Below are 24,162 nucleotides of genomic sequence, written 5' to 3'. Positions count from 1 at the left end.
AAAAAAAAAAAAAAAAGGAGGAAGAGAAAGTAGAGGAGGAAGAAGAGGAAAGAGAAGGAGAAGAATTCCTTAGCAAGGGGCTGGGGAGATGTAGGGGTCAGACATCCATTAGGATTGCTTTCTGGTCTTCTGTTTGTTTGCAGTTTTTTGTTTGTTTGTTTTTGTTTATGTTTGAGAGAGAATCTTGCTGTGTAGCTCTAACTGTCCTGGAACTCTCCATGTAGACCAAGCTGGCCCCAAACACATAGCACAGTCATACACTTGCTCCTGCTCCTGGTGGTGGGATTAAGGCATGCGCCACCATGCTTGGGTGCTTCTGCTCTTGTAGAGGCTTGAATTTGCTCTCCAGCACCTACACTGAGTGACTCACAACCACTGGTAACTTCAGCTTTGGGGAATTCAATGCCTTTTTCTGGCCTTTGTTGGCTCCTGCACATATGTCACCCTCCCCCCCCCACCCACACACACACAACACACAAACATATATATACATATACAAAATCTTTTTAATCTTTTTTTTTTAATTTATTTATTATATGTAAGTACACTGTAGCTGTCTTCAGACACTCCAGAAGAGGGAGTCAGATCTCATTACAGATGGTTGTGAGCCACCATGTGGTTGCTGGGATATGAACTCAGGACCTTCGGAAGAGCAGTCAGTGCTCTTAACCACTGAGCCATCTCTCCAGCCCAATCTTTTTAATCTTTAAGAAAATAAAAATAGGATTCCACAGCAAAGCACATGCTTAAAGTCACCCCTATCCTGAAATGCCGGGCACTCTGCTCTTGCCTTCAGATCTTCTGCAAAGAATCTTTTTTCCCCCCCGCTACTTCAATGATTGCTTCAACTTTCCAGGTCTTCCAGGGCATGCTTAGAGCCAACAAGGACTTCCATGATACCAAAGCCAGCATCACCAGACTCTGGATTCATGAGTGTTTCAGGTGACATGTCTGCGTGTCCTGGCCAGACTGCCCCACCCCCGCCCCCCACCCCCAGCCTCGCTCCCAACTCCAGCCTCCACCTCCAGCTTGACTTCACTTCCCCAGGACTGTTCTCTTCCTGAGCCCCTCCCCACTCTTTCCCGACAGAGTCTTCTCTGACAGACTGGTTGATACAGCAGACATGGAAGCCTTTCTGGGCATCTTAAGCGACAAACTTGGTACCTTCTTTGACCTCACGTTTCATCATCTCTGTCCCAACAAACGCCCTCCCATCTTTGGTGAGCCAGGAGCTGGGGCACATTTTGGGCCTTAAGAGGTTGAGGTTAGAAGGTCAGGGCATGGGGCTAATAAGGAACCTCGGGGAGGACCAGGCATTGGGGCTGCTGATGCCCTGCTCCTGTGGCCTAGGGGACTTCCTGAAGGAGCCCAAGGTCTATGAGGACCTGGTGGACCTGACAGTGTTAAAGACAGCCATGGAGACGGCCCTGAACGAGTACAACCTGTCTCCTTCTGTTGTGCCCATGCAGCTGGTGCTCTTCAGAGAGGCCATCGAACACAGTGAGTGTTGGTCGCCTCTGGCCCTTCTATTTTTCCAGCCCTGGTTTCCCCTCGAAGGCCACTCCCAAATCAAGTTCTAGAAGTTGTTTTCCTTTCAGGTCCAACCATATTCTTGCGCCAGTGTGGCTTACTTATCTATTCAGTTTTGTTTGGAGACAGGGTCTTACTGTGTAGCCCTGGCTGGCTTATGAATTGCTCTTAAACTTGTGACCCTCTGCCTCTCCCTGGGATTACAGGCCTGCAATACCACACCTATCCACAAGGTGAAGGTCAAATGCTGAACTGCCATAAAAAGCATCACCCTCTCCACTCTTTTTGTTGTTGTTGTTGTTGTTTTAAAAGATTTATTTATTTATTATATGTAAGTACACTGTAGCTGTCTTTGGACACTCCGAAAGAGGGAATCAGATCTCATTATGGATGGTTGTGAGCCACCACGTGGTTGCTGGGATTTGAACTCTGGACCTTTGGAAGAGCAGTCAGTGCTCTTAACCACTGAGCCATCTCTCCAGCCCCCACCCTCTCCACTCTTACTTCTTGATTTCTCTAATTCAGCCTCAGAAGTTTTGAGCCCTAGCCTAGGGCCTGGAAATTGCTTGGATTTATTTGCTCACCCAGTGCATTACCCTCACCCCGCTCCCCAGTCACTAGGATCGTGCGTGTGATCGGACAGCCCCGAGGCAACATGCTGTTGGTGGGGATTGGGGGCAGTGGCCGGCAGAGTCTGGCCCGCTTGGCGTCTTCCATTTGCGAGTACAACACGTTCCAGATCGAGGTCACCAAGTACTACCGCAAACAAGAGTTCCGAGAAGGTACGGCTGGGTTCCTCAACGTGGGCAGTGGTTTTAGAATGAAAGATAAGCTGCTTGAGTTACTGCCATGCCCGGTGGTGAGATGGCCATGTCCTTTGTGTGCTGGGAGTGCTTATGGCTGTGGGAGGGTCTTCCAGCTCAGAAGCTCAGGATGGGGAGTCTGAAGTAAGTCTCTTCCTTCCTCCTTCACTTGTTTGGCAGATATCAAGCGCCTGTATCGCCAGGCCGGGGTAGAACTCCAGGCCACGTCCTTCCTCTTCGTGGACACCCAGATAGCTGACGAGTCCTTCCTAGAAGACATCAACAACATCCTTAGCTCGGGCGAAGTCCCCAATCTCTACAAGTCTGACGAATTTGAAGAGGTGCAGTTCCTTCAGTACTGAGTTGGTTCTTTGGCTTTCCTAACAAACTACCAGAGTCCCACAGATTCCACATCTGTTTCTGTAGCATCCCCAACCTTCCAGATCCGTGCCTATGAGGAGGCTGAAGGCCTGTTTCTCATCAGTCATCCCCCCCACGCCCCCAGGCCTCAGTGGGCGGGGTTTGCTGTAAATCCCACTCCAGTCTGCAAGGCTAACCTGCTTTTTGGCTGACACTGCTGTGGGAACTTCAGGCCTCTGATACAGTATGGTTTCTGAACAGATCCAGAACCAAATCATAGAACAGGCCCGGGCAGAACAGATCTCGGAATCCTCGGACAGCATCTTCGCATACCTCATCGAGCGCGTGCGGAACAACCTGCACATTGTGCTCTGCCTAAGCCCCGTGGGAGACCCCTTCAGGTGACGCTTCCTGAGTTCTCCCCACGGGCTTCCCCCTTGTCTTTTGGCTTTCTGTGTCCTTTGGAAGTTAGTGCATCCCACGTGACTCCCTCCACAGTTTAGGGGTGTTACCCACATTGTCCTGGAGCAGCCCACCAGAGCCTTTTCATTTTCCCAGACTCAAAGTCTTTTCTCAGTAAAGAATAGCTCCCCTCCCCCAGCTTCCAGAAACGACCCTCCTGCTTTCCATCTCTGACAGTCTTTGATGGCCTTGTGCATGGGAATGGTACAGTATTTGTCCTTTTGTGACTTACTTCACTCTATGATGTCCTCGGGGTTCAACCATATTGTAGCATATGACAAGCTTTCATTTTTTTATAAGGGATGAGTAGAACTGACAGTATGTATACACCAAAAAAAATTTTTTTTTTACTCATTCTTAGTATGACTAGAAATTTCAGGACAATGGAAGCCAGAAGGAAAAGATCAAGTGTGGCAGTGCACACCTATGACCTCAGGACAGAGGCGGCCGAAGCAAGAGGACTGGTGTAAACCTGAAACCAGTCCAGGCTACATAGCAAGCACCAGAGTAGCCAGGGTGACTAATAATATCTGTATATGTGATAGCCTGTCTTTAAAAAAAAAAAAAAAAAAAAACTAGCCAGGCAGTGGTGGCGCACACCTTTGATCCCAGCACTTGGGAGGCAGAGGCAGGCAGATTTCGGAGTTCGAGGCCAGCCTGATCTACAGAGTGAGTTCCAGGACAGCCAGGGCAACACAGAGAAGCCCTGTCTCAAAAAACCAAAGAGAAAACAAAACAAAACAAAAAAACTAACCAACATAAATGTAGGAAGTGGGCAGAGCAGATGGAGAGGCAAAATGAGTCGCCGTTGTGCTTATGTTTTTAATCTGTGGTGTATAGTTTATTTTATTTACCATGGTCCCAGTGCCAGGCTGGGCATTCTTCTTGGATTACCTCATCAAATTCCTAACAACCTTAGTATATACTGTTAATCTCCGTCTAGAGATGAGGGAGCTGATGTTGGAGAATGTTAGATACTACTCACTCAAGATCAACATCTAGAAAATGTGGATCTGGGCCTTTTTGATCTGAGACCATTTCTTAATGTTATGCTGAGCTATCTATCTCTGAGGAGGTAAATCCTGAGGAGCTCATAGAAAGAGGAGGACAGGGCCCTTGGATCACTGCAAAGCAGATGGGCATATGTTAGAAAGCTAAGGGCATTGTGAATAGATTTAACTCTCCTCAACTTCTTCCTAGGAATTGGATTCGCCAGTACCCAGCCTTAGTAAACTGTACAACCATCAACTGGTTCTCAGAGTGGCCCCGGGAGGCCTTGCTAGAGGTGGCTGAGAAGTACATTATAGGAGTGGACTTGGGGACACAGGAGAATGTGAGCCTTTCCCCTGACACATCCACACTCACCTCCATTTCTGCTCCACACCCTGATCTCCCATTCTATATTATTGGCTTCAGATCCACAGAAAAGTGGCCCAAATCTTTGTCACCATGCACTGGTCAGTGGCTCAGTATTCCCAGAAGATGCTGTTGGAACTGCGAAGATACAACTACGTCACACCCACAAACTATCTGGAGCTCGTGTCTGGATATAAAAAGTATGATAGCCAAGAGAAGGGCGGGGGTGGGGGTAGGGTGTTGGTGTCTTTTGAAGATGTTGATTGGTGAAGTGATAGCCAGGAAATATCTAAGATCTGGCCAAGGGACAGGCTGGAGGCTATGGACAATGGGGAGGGGGGCATGGGGACATGGAGGGGCACAGAGGGTCTTAGTTATTACCAGAAGTGAACTAGAGGAGGAACTCCTGCTGAGGAGGCCTTCCCTAGAGTCCCTCCCTGGTCCTGTCTGTCCACCAGACTCTTAATGATGCCTATACCCCATCTGTCCAAATGTCCTGGACATGTCCTGTGGTTTTCAGACCACAGTTTACGTGGGAGTTTATCGTAACCTTTGTAATCCTCTCCTCTCTCCCTCTAATGTCCCCTAGACTGGCCATTCCTGTGAAATGGGTAGGTGAGGTGACACATGCCTATAGACTCCCCACAGTAGGAAGGCTGATATGGGAGGATTGTGAATTCAAGGATAGCCTGGCTACATACAAGGACCCTATCTCAAAAGGGCACAAGGGCTGGGAATGGTGGCTCATGCCCTCGTTCCCAGCTCTCAGGAGGCAGAGGCAGGGAGATCCCTGAGAATTCAAGGCCAGTCTGGTCTACATAGTGAATTCTAGGCCAGTCATCACTACATGGTGAGACCCTGTCTCAAAATCAATCAATCAATCAGTCAATCAATCAGTCTAATTAAAACCACACAAGCAAACAAGGCTAACCTTAGCACACACAACAGGCTAGGTTTGCTTTCCTACCACAGCATAAACCTCACAATGGTGGCATATGGTAGTAATCTCAGCACTTGGGAGGTGGAAGCAGGAGGATCAGAAATTCAAGGCCCACGGTGTGTGTGTGGGGGGGAGTCTAGGGGGGGAGGAGGGGGCTCTAGTTCAACGCCAGGTAAGGTCAGCTCAGACTACATGAGACCTTACCTAAAGCAAAATACAATCAAGACGATGGACTGGAGAGATGACTCAGCCATTAAGAACACTGACTGCTGTCCCGAAGGTCCTGAGTTCAAATCCTATCAACCACATGGTGGCTCACAACTATCTGTAATGAGATCTGACAACCCCTTCTGGTGTGTCTGAAGACAGCTACAGTATACTTACATATAACAATAAATAAATCTGCCGGACGGTGCTGGTGCACGCCTTTAATCCCAGCACTTGGGGGGCAGAGGCAGGCGGATTTCTGAGTTCAAGGCCAGCCTGGTCTACAGAGTGAGTACCAAGACAGCCAAGGCTACACAGAGAAACCCTGTCTCGAAAAACAAAACAAAACAAAATAAAACAAAAGTTCATATTTCTAGCTTCTCTTTAAACAACAGAAATGTAACAACACCGGGGAGAGAGACTAAAGGTGGGCTTGCTTGCCCCTTTGGATGGGTTCATGTTTTCTGGACCATTATGGTCCAGCCACCTGCTGCACCTGTGGGTGGTGAAAGGGCCCCAGGTAGAGGAAAGTGATGTGTCAAAATGCTATTTAACAAGCTGATTTCAAGCATGGTATAGAGAATAAATCAGAGTAGTAAGAAGACCTGTGGGGAATTTGTTGGAAATGATAAAAGACCTGACCAGCCTATGTGTCTGTATTTGAGGGCAAGAAGTGGCCACAGAAAGAGAGAGAGAGAGAGAGACGTGGGAGAAAGGAAGTTTATGTTAGACACCTCCTTCCTCTGCAGGCTTCTGGGAGAAAAGCGGCAGGAGCTGCTGGATCAAGCCAATAAGCTTCGAACTGGATTATTCAAGATTGACGAAACTAGGGAGAAAGTCGAAGTGATGTCCTTGGAGCTGGAGGATGCCAAGAAAAAAGTGGCTGAGTTCCAGAAGCAGTGTGAAGAGTACCTGGTCATCATTGTCCAGCAGAAGCGGGAAGCCGACGAGCAGCAGAAGGTCACTGGTCCTGCCCCGCAGTCCTCTCCTCCAGGGTCCCTAGGGTCCCCAGGAAGAGGCTTCCTGCCCATCAGTTACTCCACCCCTCGCCTCTTCCTTGGTTTTCCCATTTCCTTCTCACCAGCCCTGTGGCTTCCACCTCTGCTCAGGACACAGATGGAACCCTTTCTCTCCTTTCCATCTCTAGGCAGTCACCGCCAACAGTGAGAAGATTGCTATTGAGGAGGTCAAGTGCCAGGCGCTTGCTGACAATGCCCAGAAGGATCTAGAGGAGGCATTGCCCGCCCTTGAAGAAGCCATGCGGGTACCAGAGGCTGGCACTACATGGTGCCAGGAGTGGGGATGGGGCCAGCCTTTGACCCCAGGAGTCTCTGGGGAAGTTGGGGGAAAAGATGACACCTCAGTTGGGCCGTGTCTAGGAAGGACCCATGTTGCTATCTGAGTTCTCTGAGTCAGTTCCTTTGCTCAGGCCCTAGAGTCTCTGAACAAGAAGGATATAGGTGAGATCAAGTCCTACGGACGACCCCCTGCGCAGGTGGAAATTGTAATGCAGGCAGTCATGATTCTTCGAGGCAATGAGCCCACATGGGCAGAAGCAAAGCGGCAGCTGGGTAAGCCAAGGGCATTGTGAGAAATGACTTCCACTTGTCCAGTGTTTATTGATCAAAGGGTAGGACATCAGACCTTCTTGGAAGTGCTGCAGAGAGCACAGAGCTTAGGAGGGAGTGAAGACCTAAATATGCATTAGAATTCTTTAGAAGGACAGAAGCAGAAGCCGGCTCCTCGCACTACTGTCAAAAGAACATTGATCTGAAGCCATTAGAATTCATAGCAAGAGCCAAGGGCAGGAATGCCTTGGTGCCCCATGGGGACAAGAGCAGAAAATGAGACATGACTCTTCTCTCTGTTTCTGTTTCTCTTTGGCTGGATCTGTCTCACTCTCTGTGTGTATGTGCAGGTACCGTACATTGTAGGGGGTGTGCCTGTATGTGTGTGTGTGTGTGATTGTGTGTGTATACATGCATGTGGTGTGAAGGCCAAGAGTCAATCTTGGATGTTATTCCTTAGGACCCATTTACCTGTTTTCCTTTTGAGACAGGGAATCTGACTGAGATGTGTGGTTCACTGATCTCCTAGGGTGACTGACCAGGGCACTCCAGAGATTCTCCTGTCTGCCTCCCCAATGCTGAGATTATAGGTGCTTGATGCCATGCCTGGCTTTTTATTTAAGTGTTGTCTTTTATTTAAGTTATGTCTTGATACTGTGTTGTAAGCACTTTACTGACTGAGCCATCTCTCTCTACCCTCTGGACTCTATCCTTATTTTGTGGCTTTCTCTGCTTTGGGTTCCCACAGAAGAATGTAGCCTACCCCCCCCCCCCAAAAAAGGGCAGTTTTTAGCCCTAAGAAAGTGCAAAGCACATAGTGAGAATACTGTGTTGGGTGATTTAATTGAGTTTGTTAAGGGAATAGGAGACCAGGCTGGGGAGACTGAGGAGGTCCTGGGGGCTGAGAGGATACCAGAGGAAGGAGCAGATTACAAGGGGTCAAATAATCTTGGCCTTGGAAACTTGAAAAGCGACGAGGAGCTGTGGTAAATCAGAGCAAGGAAAACTGGATTCTGCTGTCTGGCTGAAGCCTCAAAATGTCACACCCCAGGGGAGCAGAACTTCATCAAGTCCCTGATCAACTTTGATAAAGACAACATCTCAGATAAGGTGCTGAAGAAGATCGGAGCCTACTGTGCCCAGCCTGACTTCCAGCCTGACATCATTGGCAGAGTCTCCCTGGCTGCCAAGTCCCTCTGCATGTGGGTGCGGGCCATGGAGGTAGGTGGTGGTAGAAGTGAGTGGGAAGGAAGAAGGTGGGCCTGGGGAAGCTGGGGGGAGGGTGGCAGGTGCAGGGAGGAAGGAAGGGGGTTGGTGGGTGAGTGGGTTGGTGGTTGACGGGAGTCCCCGATGCCTGCCTGTCTTCCCACAGCTGTATGGGCGTCTGTATCGAGTGGTAGAGCCCAAGCGGATCCGAATGAATGCTGCCATGGCCCAGCTTCAAGAGAAGCAAGCAGCCCTAGCTGAGGCCCAGGAAAAGCTGCGGGAGGTGAGCTTCCCCTTGGTTTCTCCTGAAGCCATTCCTCTCTGTCTCAGAGTCTTTATTACCATGTCCCCCAACCCCCAATTCCATGCCCGACTCTACCATCCTACAGCGTTGGTACTGTCTCTCCCCAGCTCTATGTCCTGTTTTGATCTGTGTGAAGCTTAGGAGACTGCATAGGGTGGGAGAGGCTCCTAGGGCCCTGTCATCTCTGTGGGCCTGGGAGTTCTTCCAGAGATTGATGGAGCTGGTTACCTCCGTCACAGCCTTTGTAAATAAGTTGTAAGTAAATACTGCATGTGGGCTTCAAGTAACAGTGGGAGCGATCCATAGGGTCAGGATGGCAACTACTGGCCTGGAACAGCAGGAGGGCGTCTGTACTGGGATCAGGTTAGGGCTTTCTGGGAGCTGGAGGTGGGAGTTAGTTACTCTGTGCAGGTTAGACAAGCCAGGCCACTCCCTACAAGATATGTGCACAGTTGACTCTTTTTCTTTTCTTTTTTTTTAAATGTATTTATTTATTATATGTAAGTACACTGTAGCTGTCTTCAGATGCACCAGAGGAGGGCGTCAGATCTCATCACAGGGGTTGTGAGCCACCATGTGGTTGCTGAGATTTGAACTCAGGACCTCTGGAAGAGCAGTCAGTGCTCTTCCCCGCTGAGCCATCTTTCCAGTCTCGAAGATTTATTTATTTATTATATATAAGCACACTTCAGACACACCAGAAGAGGGCATCAGATCTCATTACAGATGGTTTTGAACTCAGGACCTCTGGAAGAGCAGTCAGTGCTCTTAACTGCTGAGCCATCTCTCCAGCCCTCACAGTTGACTCTTAAATCATAAAGAACAGTCAAGTGCTACTATCAAAAGAATTCAGAATTCTCTCTGTCATTTGATACTTTTAAAAAGAAATCATAGGTTTAATAGATAATACAGCTGGGCAATGGTGGCGCATACCTTTAATCCCAGCACTTGGAAGGCAGAGGCAGGCAGATTTCTGAATCCAAAGCTTCTTCCCCTAAGTAATATACTCACATTGAAATTAGTTTGAAATTCAAAAGGTACAAAAGAATACACAAGAAAAAGCCTTTCCCCACAAGAAAACGGCCCACAGAATCAACCAACCAGGGCTCATGGAGACTGAACTGACTGACAATCAGGGAGCCTGCATGAGTCTGACCTAGGTCCTCTGCATATATGTTATGGTTGTGTAGCTTGGTGTTCTTGTGGGACTCCTGACAGTGGCATCAGAGGTGTCTCTAACTTTCTTGCCTGCTTTTAGAACCCTTTCCTTCCTCTGGATCACCCCATCCAGCCTTGATTTGAGAGTAGATGCCTAGTCTTGTTCTTGTTCTCAAGTATTATGCCATATATGGTTGGTGTGCCTGGGAGGCATGCCCTTTCTGAAGGGCAGCTAAGGTGGAGTGAATCTGGAGTATAGGAGAAGTTGGGGGACAGGGACTGAGTGGAGGGGGGGGAACTGCAGCCGGGATATAATAAATGATAGAGGAATAAATTTTTAAAAGATTCTTTCCCGAGGCAGAGGCAGGCAGATTTCTGAGTTTGAGGCCAGCCTGGTCTACAGAGTGTGTTCCAGGACAGCCAGGGCTACACAGAGAACCCCTGTCTCAAAAAAACAAGAAACAAACAAACAAACAAACAAAAAGACTCTTTTCCATCTTCTGCTCTATAGCACCTAACTTCTCTCCATGAATTAGCAGCCAATTTCCATAAAATCTTGTCCACCCATCCAAAACTGATCTATGTTCATATCAGTGTGCATGCACACGTGCACACACACATACACAAATACACAAACATACATACATACTTGTGATGGCTTGAATGAGAATGGCTCCATTGGTTCATATATTTGAATACTTAGCAAGAAGTGGAACTCTTTGAAAGGATTAGAAGGATTAAGAAGTGTGGTCTTGTTGGAAGAAGTGTGTCCCTGGCAACAGACTTTGAGGTTTTAAAAGTCCATGCCAGAGCAGAAGGCACACACACCTTCAATCTCAGCTCTTAGGAGGCAGAGGCAGGCAGATCTCTGAATTCAAGGTCTATACAGTGAGTTCCAGACAGCTAGGACTACACAGAGAAATTTTTTGTGTCTGTCTCAATTTTTTTGTTTTTAAGATTTTTATTTATTTATTTTATTTATATGATGAGTACACTGTAACTGTCTTCAGACACACCAGGAGAGGGCATCAAATTCCATTACACATGTTTGTGAGCCACCACATAGTTGCTGGGATTTCTAAAAGAGCAATCAGTGTTTTTAATCGCTGAGCCACTTCTCCAGCCCCGCCCCTCCCATCTCAATTAAAAAAAAAAAAAAAGTCCATGCTAGGCCATTCTCTGTCTCTCTCTCTTGCTCTCACTGTCACCTCTGACACTCTGTCTATTGCCCATGGATCAAGCACTATTCCAGTGCTATGCCTGTCTGCTTCTCACCATGGTGACCACAGATTAACCCTCTAAAAGAGTAAGAGTAAGCCCCCAATTAAACATTTTCTTCAATAAATTGCCTTAGTCATATGTCTCTTCACAGAAGTAGAACAGTAAGATAGCACAGCAGTGCACGCACGTGTGCACACACACATATTTACATTACACATACTGTTTGGAGTCGTCCTTGTTTACCTATAGGTTAGTTGCCGATAGAGCTGGGCTAGGCACCATGTTTGTGACTCCATGATATGAAGACCTACCCCAGTCCATAGCTGGTCTCTGTCTCTTCCTATCATGGTGATTTTTACTGTATGAAGTACAGCTTGCCCTCAAGGCCTCTTCCGGTTCTGCCTGTGCAGAGGAGCCATCCATCCAGGCTCGTAGGCATCTGTCTGTGCACACACGTCCATCCCTATATCCTGTTGTCATAACCCTCTCCTAGCTTCTCCCTCACTGTCTCTTTTCCTAGAGGTGGTAGCTGCAGGTGAGGCAACCGGCTTGGAAAGGTTTCTCACCCACATGAGTCACATCCTGGGACAAGCCATTAAGTCATTCCTTTGTATTTAAACAATGGGACTTCAGGAACAAAGCTGCCAATGGTTCTTTCCTTGGATAAACAGAGCTCACTAAGTTAGGACTCCTAGTGGATGAGCCACACATGCTCAACAACTACAGCTTGGTAAGAGGAAGCAGCAGAGCTGTGTGCAGTGGGGGGTGAAGTGGGGTCATCTGATCCCAGATATTTAAGCCAAGCCTGAAAACAAGGTGAGGGTCCTATCTCCAAAAACAAAAAAGAGTAAACAGAGGGAGGAAACCTACATTTTTCCCTTGTTGCTGATAAAGGTTCTGAAACTTAAGAGCCAAGTGAAATTTTTTTTAAAAACTTTTTTTGTTGTTTTTTTCTTTTTAAATTTTTTTTAAAGACTTATTTATTATTATAGATAAGTACACTGTAGCTGTCTTCAGACACACCAGAAGGGGGCATCAGATCTCATTACGGGTGGTTGTGAGTCACCATGTGGTTGCTGGGATTTGAACTCAGGACCTTTGGAAGAGTAGTCAGTGCTCTTACCCGTTGAGCCATCTCGCCAGCCCTGGTTTTTTTTTTTTTTTCCGAGACAGGGTTTCTCTGTGTAGCCCTGACGATCCTGGAATTCACTCTGTAGACCAGGCTGGCCTTGAACTCAGAAATCCGCCTGCCTCTGCCTCCCAAGTGCTGGGATTGAAGGTGTGCGCCACTACTGCCCGGCACTTTTAAAAACTTTTTATTGATTCTTTGTGCATTTTACATCAGGCACCCCAATCCCACTCATCTCCCCAGCCCTTTTTATCTACCCTTTGCCCTTGCAATCTCCCTTACAAAAGAAAAAGAAGAGAAAAATCTCATTGTGAAAGCTATAGTGTGTCACAGTGTGTCACACAGTATTCCCCTTTGTCCATACTTCTTTGCTTATTAACATTCGTTACGACAACAGGTTGGTCAACCCTGGATCCTCATGGAGACTCCTCTTGGCTATCCTGCTATTGTCCCATGTCGTGGAGATCCTGCAGCTTTGGATCTACAGGACTGGCCCTTTCACAAACTCTAGCAGTTCCTAGATGGAGTAGATATTGGGGTGGGCCAACGCAAAGCCCTGGATCTGGGCCTGGATGTACCTGAGTGGCTCAGTCTGCCAGTTTTCCTGAGCCCAAACCATCAGGGCCAGCTCTGCAACTCCTCCCTGGCTAGCTCACCCAATGTGGGATCTGGCAAGAGGCAAAGCCTGCTCACCTGCTCCCATGCTAGGAAGACCAGCTTTAGTGTGGTACCCAGGTCAGGCACACGGCCTGCTCTCTTGAGTGCTGCAGCTGCCGAGGGGCAGGGTCAGCTCTCCTGCTCTCCCACTCTTCTGACCTTAGGATCAGGTCTCCTGCCTGCTGGAGACGGAGAGGGGCAAGGGCATCTCTTCCTTGTCCGCATCACTACACAGCATGAAGAATGTAACTTTGGGGCCAGCTCTCCCATGATGCCCAGGGGAGGATGGGGACAGCGCTGCACAGTTCTCAGGCATCAGCATGGCCCTATGTGTCAGCCCAGACCAGGGATATCCACCTAGCTTTTGATGGGGGTACCCCTCTACTGCAGAGCTACAAATCCAACTCTTAACTTGGTCACAGCACAGGCCAGGATGTCACCATGGTCCCAGGTGAAATCATTGGCTACTCACATCAGGCTGTTCCTCACTACCCTCAGGTTTCTAGTTCTCTCTCTTCCTTGTGCCCACATCCTTCTGCTTCTCCTCCTCATCCATCTCTCTACCACTTACTTGCTCATCTTAATGGCACCCGGGGCCTCTGGGCATCTAGGGTCATCTCAGGAGTGCTATGCCCCATCTGTGCTATGTGGTACTTGGCCGGAGGTCATCTTGGATGTAGTCTGTCCTCCAGGCCATGTGACCCACCTGCTTGATTTTTGTTTGTTTGCTTTTGTTTTGTTTTATTGAGGCAGAGTCTCCTTTAGCCCAGGCTAGCCTTGAATTTGCTGCATAGCCAAGGATGACCTTGAACTCTCCTGATCCTCCTGCTTCCAACTCCCAAATGCAGAGATTGTAGTTGCTGGGGTCAAACCCAAAGCTTTGTGCATGCTGTGTAAGCACTCATCCGAATGAGCTGTGTTCCCAGCCCTCTAGCCCTTAAGTAAATATTTTTGATAGGTTCTCCCTTCTGTTGCTCAGGCTGGCCTTAAACCCACTCTGCAGACCTCAGTCCTCAAACTTGTCATTTTCTTACAAGTAATTCCTCTCAAGTAATTCCCTGAAGCCTGGCAGGAGCTTCTCCGCACAAACAAACAAGCAAACAAGCTCTGTGTTTATGTGGGGTCTTTGCAGGTGCATGCCAGAGGCCAGAGGTGGTGGATGGTGGATTTTCCTGGAATCAGAGTTCTAGACAGTTATGAGCTCCCTAGCAGGTGTCATGGGTGCTGGGAATCAATTTGAGTACTCTGAGGGCACAATGCTCTTAACTGCTAAGCCACTTCTCCAGTCCCCTTTTCTCCTTTTTAAATTACATTTTTGTATGTGAGCATGTGTACGTGTGTGTGTGTGTGTGTGTGTGTGTGTGTGTGTGTGAATGTAGAATGCAGTGTTGGTCCTTCCTTTCCAGCCTTGGGTTTGGGCAATTGAATTCAAGTTGTCAAGCTTGGCATCAAGGGCCTTTACCCACTGAGTCTTGCTGGGCGGGGCTGGCCAAGCAGCTGCTGTTGCTGCTGCCATTTCTTTCTTCTCCGCTCTCCTTCCTCCTTCCTTTTGTCTGCCCCCTCCTCATGTTTCTGTTTTGGGGTAGTCTCACTTTACAGCCTTAAGTAACTTATACCTCTCTAGGTAGACTAGGCTGGCCTTGAACTTGTGGGGATTCTCCTGCTGCTGCCTTTCAAGCGTTAGAATTGCAAGTAGGAGCCACCATTCATGACAGAGCCTCTTTTGGGGGGTACTAATGTCATTCATGGAATCCTCTCTCAGGACCAAATCACCCCCCAACACCACACCATTGAAATAAATAAATAGTCTATGGTCACACTTTAAAAAAGATTAACTAGTTTTCCTAAACTAGTGTGTGTCTTTCAGAAAAGGGCATAGCTACGTATAGTGGTGTATACCTTTAATTCTAGTATTTGGGGGGCAGAGGCAGGGGGTTCTACACGAGTGAGCTCCAGAATAACCAGGACTATATAGTAATCACAAAATCCTAAAATCACAAAAACCTAAGGAATACAGAGGTGGTGAGAGCCAGGCACAGCAGTTGGTTATCCTGCATCAGATGGTCAGGCCTGAAAACATACATGAGTAATAAATGTAAATGACAATGAATTGTAAAATGAGGTCATGAATTTGAATTATAGCAAGGAGGAGTTTATGGGAGGATTTAGAGCAGTGATTCTCAGCTTGTGGGACCTGACCCCCATTATAATTATCAAAATTACAGTTATGAAGGAGCAACAAAATGACTTTATGGTTGGGGGCCAGCACAACATAAGGGACTGTATCAAAGAGTCACAGCGTTAGGAAGGTTGAGAACCACTGCTCTAGGAGGAGGAAAAGGCAGGAGAAATGATGTCATAGCCCTGGCAGTGCTAGAACTTGCTCTATAGACTAGGCTAGCCTCAAACTCACAGAGATCCACCTGCCTCAGCTTCTAGAGTGCTAGGATTAAATTCATGCCAGAAAAAAAACCAATTTTTTTAAAGAGCTAAAAGGCTGTCTTAGTTCAAAGTCAAGTTTCTCAATGAGAACCATTTAGGAATAAAAAGAAACACAAACATTTCATAGGCCATATACAGCTTCCAAACAAAATTATGCTCTCTCAAACCACCAATGATGTTTTGCCAAAGATCACAGTAGAAACTCAGTAGTGCCTGAGGGAATGAGGGTCTTGGAGGCCATCTTGGATTTAGCTTTGCTGGAGTTTCAGTTATTAGGAAACTGTGAATTTAAGTTTAATGAGGAAGCCTCCATCAGTAGATTATGTAAGAGATACAACTTAAGCAAGAGCATTTGTCATAGTTGGGGGTGTGGAGAGGCATGCATACATTTTTTGGAGGCAAGTTTATAGTGGTTGTTTTAAAACACATAAAATTTATTTACCTGGAAGTACTATCAAGTCTTTTAAGCATTTTTTAAAAATCCTTTTGAAATTTTCTGTGTAAACATATTTTGCCTGCATTATGTATGTGTACCAAGTAAGTGTCTGGTGCCCACAGAGGCCAGAAGATGGCATCAGATGCCCTGGAACTGGAATTACAGACAATTGTGTGTTGCCATGTGGGTGCTGGGAATTGAACCTGGATCATCTTCCACATCAACAAGTGCTCTTAAATTCAGAGCCATCTCTCTAACCCTTGTACAGTTGGTCTTCAGGTGGTATTAAAATGCATCCACCATGGTATCCAGCCATGACATTGCTTCTAATGGAAATCCTGATATCCTTTTAATTAGTTTCCTCTGCTGAGATCCATGACATGGGAGGTTTGATTGATGTCTCTCTTTATGGAAGCTGAGGCCTGTAAAGACTGCTTCACGGGAAAGCTTTTGCCTCCTCCCACCCACACCCCCTTTGGAGACCATTCTCACTCTGGTAACCCAGGCCATGAACTTTCCATGATTCTGCCTGGGCCACCCAAGTGCGGGGTTTACCGGCCACCCCACCTTGCTTGGCTTCCCTCCATTAACTGGAAAACTGCTGTCAACAGTTCTGAGTGGCTGGGAGGTGGTGGGGCTCGCCTTTAATCCCAGCACTTGGGAGGCAGAGGCAGGCGGATTTCTGAGTTCGAGGCCAGCCTGGTCTACAGAGCGACACAGGGCTACACAGAGAAACCCTGTCTCAAAACAAAAAACAAAAAACAAAAACAAAAAAACAGTTCTGAGTGGAAGTTGCTGGTGGTGTTGCTGAGGTCAGTGTCCAGGAGTCTGGTGGGGGAGCAAGCTCTGCCACCAGAGTTCTCTTGCCAGCTTCTCCTGTGTGGCTTGTTTTTATTTTTCTGCTGTGCTCGAGAGTGAACAGCAGGGCCTGGCTCACGCCTTGCCTTCCACCGCCGAGTTACTTTATATCCCAGCCTCTTATGTTGTTTACCACGCTTCAGAAGTCTCTGTCCTCTATTTATGCTTGAGCGTAGTCTGATCATTACCACGTAGGTTCTGGGCTTTAAGGGGAGGGAGGAAGAAGGGAGAAAAATGAAACTCATCTGACATAGTATTCATCTCCTCTCCCCGCGCCACTCCCCCCACCCGCATCCCTCAGTCCCTGATACACTTCAATATGTAGGATTATTTTATACACGGGGAAGCTGAGCCTCAAAAACACGAACTATGTGATATGAGCATGCGCATGCGCACAGCTCCTATCCGGAGGCCATGGAATGTTTCTAGCGTCTAGGCCTCCTCTTCTACCTTGATGAGGCAGCTGGCCTTTGAACTTCTGAGTGATTCTCCTGTTTCTGTTTCCCATCTTTCCTGTGGAGTGCTGGAGTTCCAGGTGTGCACTTTTGCGCGCGCATGTGCGCGCGCTTGAATAACCGTGTGCGTGTACATGTGTGTATACGTGTGAGAGCCTATTCAGAGGATTAAGTCAACTTCATTGGCCCTCAAAGAGATGAATCGACCCAAGGGCCGGCTGCTTCAAGTGGCAAAGTCGGGATTTGACCTAAAACAGCCTGCCCTTGAGCCTTGTGTTTTCCACTCCCGATTGGTGAATCGTTCCTAGGTGGCAGAGAAATTGGAGATGCTGAAGAAACAGTATGATGAGAAGCTGGCACAGAAGGAGGAGCTTCGCAAGAAATCGGAAGAGATGGAGCTGAAGCTGGAGCGAGCAGGAATGTTGGTGTCTGGGCTAGCTGGTGAAAAGGCTCGATGGGAAGAGACAGTGCAGGTGAGAAGGGTCGTCACAGTGGCTTCACTCCCATGCCACTCAAGAGGTCTATCTCCGTGTCCACTGAGAGACAGTTGTTGGGGAAAACAAGGGCACATGGCTGTAGGAAATGGAGAGTAGAAATCCCTCCCCTTCTCACATTTGATGAGAATGTACAGGGAATGGCAGGCATCCTGACCACAAAGGGTGGGCTCCAGGAGGGAACTGGAAGGCACACTAGACCTCTAGTTAACAGCTTGTCTTCCAGAGAGATAACAGACTGGGGTCATCTTGTCTCTATCTCACGGAATTCCTGGCTCCCTGCAAGGGGCAGATCTTATCAGTGGATAATTAGCATGCACATTGCTGTCAGGGGCCAGGACGCCAGAATGATTGAGTTCTTAGCCTGCAGGGGCTTAGAAAAGGGAGACTAGCTTTGATCTAGACCAGAATCAAAGGAGCAAAGGAGACTGCCTTCCAAAACACTCCAGCTTATCTCCAAAGGTCTGAGGCTCCAGGCACTTACACCTCCCTCTGTACACCAGGGCCTGGAGGAGGATCTGGGTTACCTGGTGGGTGACTGTCTGATTGCAGCTGCATTCTTGTCCTACATGGGGCCCTTCCTGACCAACTACCGTGATGAAATAATCAATCAAATCTGGATCAAGAAGGTGAGATGGGCTCAGGGGTTACACGGCAAGAGACAGAGCTGCTGGGCTCTGGCTGAATTTTGGGGTTCTTCTCTCTTCAGATCTGGGAGCTTCAGGTTCCCTGTTCACCTCACTTTGCCATTGATAACTTCCTGACCAATCCCACCAAAGTCCGGGACTGGAACATCCAGGGGTTGCCCTCAGATTCCTTTTCCACTGAGAATGGCATCATTGTCACCAGGGGCAACAGGTGAGCACCACGCAGGGGAGGGAGAGGCAGGGGAAGAGCAGAGCCTGACTTCTCACATGGGGGTTTCCTCTTTCAGGTGGGCCCTCATGATCGATCCTCAGGCCCAAGCCCTCAAGTGGATTAAGAACATGGAAGGAAACCAGGTATTAGGCTGGGCGGTTGGCTGGGCTGTCCCAGGAGAGTCCTAAGCCTGGCCTTCTCTCAGGGTCCTGTCCTTGGCTCTTGTGGTCCTCCGTGCAGCTCTCATCCACCCACCCACCCACCCACCCATCCATCCATCTATCTGTCCACCTTGGTCCTCCGTATAGCTCTCATCCATCCACCCACCCACTCACCCATCCATCCATCTATCCACCCATCCCCTTGCTCTCTAGGGTCTTAAGATCATTGACCTGCAGATGCATGATTACCTTCGGATTCTAGAACACGCCATCCAGTTTGGATTTCCGGTGCTACTCCAGAATGTGCAGGAGTATCTGGACCCCACACTCAACCCAGTGCTCAACAAATCTGTAGCTCGAATTGGTCAGAGCCTAGGCTTATTTTGGGCTGGTCCTAGAGACACTAGGGTAGAAAGTGGGGGCTCTTTTGGGCTGCATCCCATGAAGTAGCCTTAGTGAAGCCTTTAGGGCAGGCGGAGTCCCAGACCTAGGTGTAAGTGGGAAGTGGGGCAGCCTTACTGGATCACGTAAGACTCTCATCCTTGACCCTCCCGCTGATGCAGGTGGTCGGATGCTGATGCGCATTGGTGACAAGGAGGTGGAATACAATCCCAATTTCCGTTTCTACCTTACCACCAAGCTCTCCAATCCCCACTACAGCCCAGAGACCTCGGCTAAGACCACCATTGTCAACTTCGCTGTAAAGGAGCAGGTAGATGAGGGCTGAAGCAGGGAAGGCTGGCGAGTCTGTAAGAAACACAGAAAAGGCCAAGCTAAAGCTGGGCAATGGAGGATGAGGTCTTGGGAAGTCTAAAAGTGTGGCAGGGGACCCTGACCCTGAGTCTTGACCTCCTCAGGGCCTGGAAGCCCAGCTGCTGGGCATTGTGGTTCGGAAAGAACGACCAGAGCTGGAGGAACAGAAGGATTCTCTGGTCATCAACATCGCTGCGGGAAAGAGAAAGCTGAAAGAGCTAGAGGATGAGATCCTGCGGTGAGAATGTCAGCCCCAGCCCGACCCAAGCCCATCTACCATATCTGCTCCCAGTGGGCAGGCAACCAGCCTACACGGCACACGGGGCACAGCTAGCTCCCTGGGGGCCCAAGAGGAACCCTTTCCGCCAAGTGGAGTCTTCCAAGTGCCTGATCCGGGTGCCTCTTGGCTTCCCCCTAGCTTGTTGAATGAGGCCACGGGCTCTCTGCTAGATGACGTGCAGCTGGTAAATACCCTTCAGACGTCCAAGATAACGGCCACCGAGGTGACCGAGCAACTGGAGACCAGTGAGACCACAGAGATCAACATTGATTTGGCCCGAGAGGTGAACTTCTATACCCTCCAGTCCGGTCCCTGACCAGCCACCAAGAAGCAACTTAGATCATGCTCACTTGAGACCCCTTTCTTCTTGAGCTCTCAGGTGTGCCTGCCCCTCTGTAGTCCTGACTCTTTTTGATCCCTACAGGCTTACCGTCCGTGTGCCCAGCGGGCCTCAGTGCTGTTCTTTGTGCTCAATGATATGGGCCGCATTGACCCCATGTACCAGTTCTCGCTGGATGCCTACATCGGCCTCTTTATCCTCAGCATTGACAAGAGCCACCGCAGCAATAAGCTGGAGGACCGCATTGAATACCTGAATGACTACCACACCTATGCTGTCTACAGGTCTGATGGCCATGCATCAAGCAGAAGACCAAGCCGCTGGCTGAAACTTCTCTTGTTTGTAGCATGATGCCACTTCAGTGGTGGTGTTAAATACAAATTTGCGGGGGTTGGGGGTTGGAAAAGAGCTCAGTAGGTAAATTCCTTGCTGTGGAAGCATGCAGGTTTGACTTCAGAGCCCATGCACCTACATCAAAAACTGGGTACAAGCTGGGTAGTGCTGCATGTCTTTAATCCCAGCACTCGGGGTGGGGGGGCAGAAGCAGGTGGAACTTTATGAGTTCAAGACCAACCTGGTCTACAGAGCGAGTTCCAGGACAGCCAAGGCTATACAGAGAGAAACCCTGTCTCACTGCCCGCCCCACCCCCTTCCCAAAAATAACAACCAACCAACCAACAAAAGCTAGGTACAGTGCTGTGTGCCTGTAATCCCAGCACTGGGGCAGTAAGGCAGGGTGCCCGAACCATTCTGGGCAGCCAGTCCAGCTGAAGTGATGAGCTCACTCATTACTAGGTCCAGTGAGAGATCCTGCCTCGAAAAAATAAAGTGGGGAGCAATTGGGGAAAGTTGCTCACCCCTTGTTTCTCCACATTCATTGTGCATACATGCGTACCCACTACCCCAGCACACATGAACATACACATAGATTTGCACACGGTAGATGCACAGACACACACACACCCCATACCTGCCCCCAGGTTGGAATTCAGGAGGTCTGCGGAAGGGTCTGTGGTTCTACGCCTTTAATCAGTTTCCAGGGAGCTGTTGATCCTGATCTACTTCATCTTACATTTAATTTTTAAAACTTACATTCAAGCCAGGCAGTGGTGGCACACGCCTTTAATCCCAGCACTTGGGGGGCAGAGGCAGGTGGATTTCTGAGTTCAAGGCCAGCCTGGTCTACAGAGTGAGTTCCAGGACAGCCAGGGCTACACAGAGAAACCCTGTCTCGAAAAGAAAAAACAAAACAAAACAAAACAAAAAAAAACCCCTTACATTCACTTACTAATTATTTGTGGTGGGCGGCATGCACATGCTCCAGCACACATATGCCGCCACGGCAAGCTCGTGAAGATCAGAGGACAGATTATGGGAGTCCATTCTCTCTTTCCCGCTTGTGGGCTCCAGGGATCAAATTCAAGCAACCAGGCTTGGCAGCAAGCTTGCTTCGCTGCTGTGGATCACACTCTGACAAGCTTGCTTAGCTGCTGTGGATCACACTCTGAACAGCAAGCTCGCTTAGCTGCTGTGGATCACACTCTGACAAGCTCGCTTAGCTGCTGTGGATCACACTCTGACAAGCTCGCTTAGCTGCTGTGGATCACACTCTGACAAGCTTGCTTAGCTGCTGTGGATCACACTCTGACAAGCAAGCTCGCTTAGCTGCTGTGGATCACACTCTGAACAGCAAGCTCACTTAGCTGCTGTGGATCACACTCTGAACAGCAGAAGTCTAAACTTCTCTTCCTAGACTCCTCTACAGACCCCTCAAGTCCAGGTGGGTTCAGGTCAAACCTGTGATCCACCCTCTTTTACCAGGGTCCTCATCTTTGAATGGCACAGCTACCAACCCATGTTGCACCCATGCCATTCTACACCCATGTCACACCCACACCCTGTCACACCCAAGTCACACCCCACCAGGTCAGCAACTTGGAGTTACTCTAATTGACCAGCTCCAGGCAATTGCTGGGTTCTACTTATGTATATTTCTGAGCCCTTCTCCCTTCCTGCCCCACCCACCAGGGCTGGACCTTGGTACACATTTTCACAGGAATTGCACAGTATCCTCCTCACCCCCCAGTAGGTCACCCTGCCCCCATGTCCCTTCTAGTCTGTTCTCCTGCTGTTGGTGCCTGTCGGACTACCAGGCATGAATCTGACCCTGTTGCTCCTGGCTTAAACTCTTTAGTGGCTGTCATATCTTGAGGGATCACCAAAGGCCTCTGTGACCTGGCCTCCACCTGTCCCAGTTTCCCACCAGCTGCCGGAGCAGCACTACCAACTCTCACCCCATGCCCTTTCCCCCTAGGCTTTCCTTGCACTGTGAGTCTTATCTGTAACATTCAGTTCCTCCTCTCATGTCACTGGATAATCCCTATACACCTTAAGACACCTTCTCTCAGGATCAGACACATCTGGACACCCTGCCTTCTGTTCCCTTGACACCACTTTGAGGTCCTCACTTTGACTGCCTCTGGGTTCCTGTGTCAGCACGCGGCCTCCCCGCTGAGCTTTGACTTCCTGGAGGACTTAGACTACAGCTTACTTATCTGTGTCATCAGGGCTACAGAGTGCCAAACAAGATAGTGAGGGGATAACCAGTGGGTTTTGTTGTTGTTTTTTCAAGGCAGGGTTTCTCTGCAGACTAGGCTGGCCTCGAACTCATAAAACTCCCACCTCTGCCTCCCAAGTGCTGGGATTAAAGGCGTGCACCACCACCGCCCAGCCAGTGTTTTGTTTTTTAATGGAACTAAATGCCTAGTTATGGATAAACACTGGGAAAACTCAGTCTCTCAAGGGCCCCTGAGTCCTTGGTTGTTTCCAGGAGGTTTGGGTTAGATGATGGCTACAGTGCTTCTGTGTAAGGCTGTGTGTGACTTTCACACACTGAGTGTTTGTGTTGGGCATGTCACCCCATAGCCCTCCACCTCCTCCATCTTCCCGGTCCTTTTCTCCCAGGTATACCTGCCGAACCCTTTTTGAGCGCCACAAGCTTCTATTCAGTTTTCACATGTGTGCCAAAATCCTGGAGACCGCTGGCAAGCTCAACATGGACGAGTACAACTTCTTTCTGCGTGGGGGTGTGGTGAGTCGGTGGGAGGGCACTTCCCAGCACGGGGATCACCGAGAGGATGGCAGCAAGTGTGTGGTGGACTCCAGAGTTAGAGCACAGAGTCGAAGGCTTCCTGGGTGATCGGCTGGAAACCACGTTAGGGACGTGAGCACACGGAGCACCTGGGGCTGTGGGGCTGAGTTGTCATGTGACTCCTGTTACCCACTGCAAGTGGATCATCCGATCACCTCTTACATGAGACCCAGGTATACTTGGCTCTCTTCCTTAAGAAAAAAAAGTCAGGTAAGTTTCATGTACGTATAACCCCAGCAGGACAGTGAAAGATGGAGGCAGATGGACAGGATCCCAGAAGCTTACCACCCACCTAGCCTAGCCTAACCTAGTTGGCCAGCTTCCAGTTCAGGAAGAGATCCGACCTGGAGGGAATGAGAAGAGAGCAATAGAAGAAAACACCCACCATCATTCTATGGCCTCCATATACTTGCACACACATCACACACATATGCGTGTGCATACACACCCAAGGGGGAAAAAACTCCAGATTTTCGTTTTAAAGCATGAGTATATGGACAGACAGGAGGAATCTGCCAACAGTGGGTTTGGAGCTATTTCTGCAACTAATCCAGCAGAGGGCATCAGCTTCCTAAACTTTAACTGTTGTGGGTATGTAATGCCACCCCCACCCATCCATCCCCTCAGTAAAAGTGGCTTTGCATCCATCTTGGATTCCCGTCTCAGTCTCCTCATTAGTCTCCTCATAGAACTCTGCTTCACACAGAACCAACACCAAACACACACAGAGAGACACACACACACAGAGAGACACACGACAGGGGAGGAGATAACTTAAAATATCATGTTTTATTTTTAATTAAAGCATAGCAACTCTACAGTCTTATTGGGTATAGCGTGGCTTAATTTTTTTTTTTTTTTTAAGATAAGGCTCTTTATAAGCCAGGCTGATCTTGAACTCCTTGTCATTCTCTTGCCTAGCCTGGCACCTGGGTGGTTTGATGACAGGCACCATGCCTGGCTTGCAATGAGGTGTTTCACCAGGCGGTGGTGGTGCACGCCTTTAATCCCAGCACTTGGGAGGCAGAGGCAG

General features: G+C 48.8%; 1 protein-coding gene across 2 annotated transcripts in view; it reads left to right on the top strand.

Annotated features, from left to right (window-relative positions):
• Dnah2 (dynein axonemal heavy chain 2) overlaps positions 1 to 24,162 on the top strand; it is a 128,622-nt gene that overhangs the window by 94,347 nt on the left and 10,113 nt on the right. For both annotated transcript variants that reach the window (XM_031352477.1, XM_031352478.1), the window contains exons 53-75: positions 857 to 942; positions 1,090 to 1,220; positions 1,351 to 1,500; positions 2,145 to 2,312; positions 2,514 to 2,674; positions 2,955 to 3,094; positions 4,356 to 4,488; positions 4,572 to 4,711; positions 6,408 to 6,618; positions 6,806 to 6,922; positions 7,088 to 7,229; positions 8,278 to 8,447; positions 8,599 to 8,715; positions 17,401 to 17,565; positions 18,090 to 18,215; positions 18,296 to 18,444; positions 18,521 to 18,587; positions 18,819 to 18,969; positions 19,169 to 19,317; positions 19,463 to 19,596; positions 19,777 to 19,921; positions 20,063 to 20,262; positions 22,943 to 23,069. In XM_031352477.1, the coding sequence (XP_031208337.1) occupies positions 857 to 942; positions 1,090 to 1,220; positions 1,351 to 1,500; positions 2,145 to 2,312; positions 2,514 to 2,674; positions 2,955 to 3,094; positions 4,356 to 4,488; positions 4,572 to 4,711; positions 6,408 to 6,618; positions 6,806 to 6,922; positions 7,088 to 7,229; positions 8,278 to 8,447; positions 8,599 to 8,715; positions 17,401 to 17,565; positions 18,090 to 18,215; positions 18,296 to 18,444; positions 18,521 to 18,587; positions 18,819 to 18,969; positions 19,169 to 19,317; positions 19,463 to 19,596; positions 19,777 to 19,921; positions 20,063 to 20,262; positions 22,943 to 23,069 (3,279 nt within the window). The remainder of the gene's footprint in view (positions 1 to 856; positions 943 to 1,089; positions 1,221 to 1,350; positions 1,501 to 2,144; positions 2,313 to 2,513; positions 2,675 to 2,954; positions 3,095 to 4,355; positions 4,489 to 4,571; positions 4,712 to 6,407; positions 6,619 to 6,805; positions 6,923 to 7,087; positions 7,230 to 8,277; positions 8,448 to 8,598; positions 8,716 to 17,400; positions 17,566 to 18,089; positions 18,216 to 18,295; positions 18,445 to 18,520; positions 18,588 to 18,818; positions 18,970 to 19,168; positions 19,318 to 19,462; positions 19,597 to 19,776; positions 19,922 to 20,062; positions 20,263 to 22,942; positions 23,070 to 24,162) is intronic.

This window comes from Mastomys coucha, unplaced genomic scaffold, assembly GCF_008632895.1.
Source record: "Mastomys coucha isolate ucsf_1 unplaced genomic scaffold, UCSF_Mcou_1 pScaffold5, whole genome shotgun sequence".
Lineage (NCBI taxonomy): Eukaryota > Metazoa > Chordata > Mammalia > Rodentia > Muridae > Mastomys > Mastomys coucha.
The sequence above is the reverse complement of the archived record's forward strand: the minus strand, read 5'-3'. Positions and strand labels throughout refer to the sequence as shown.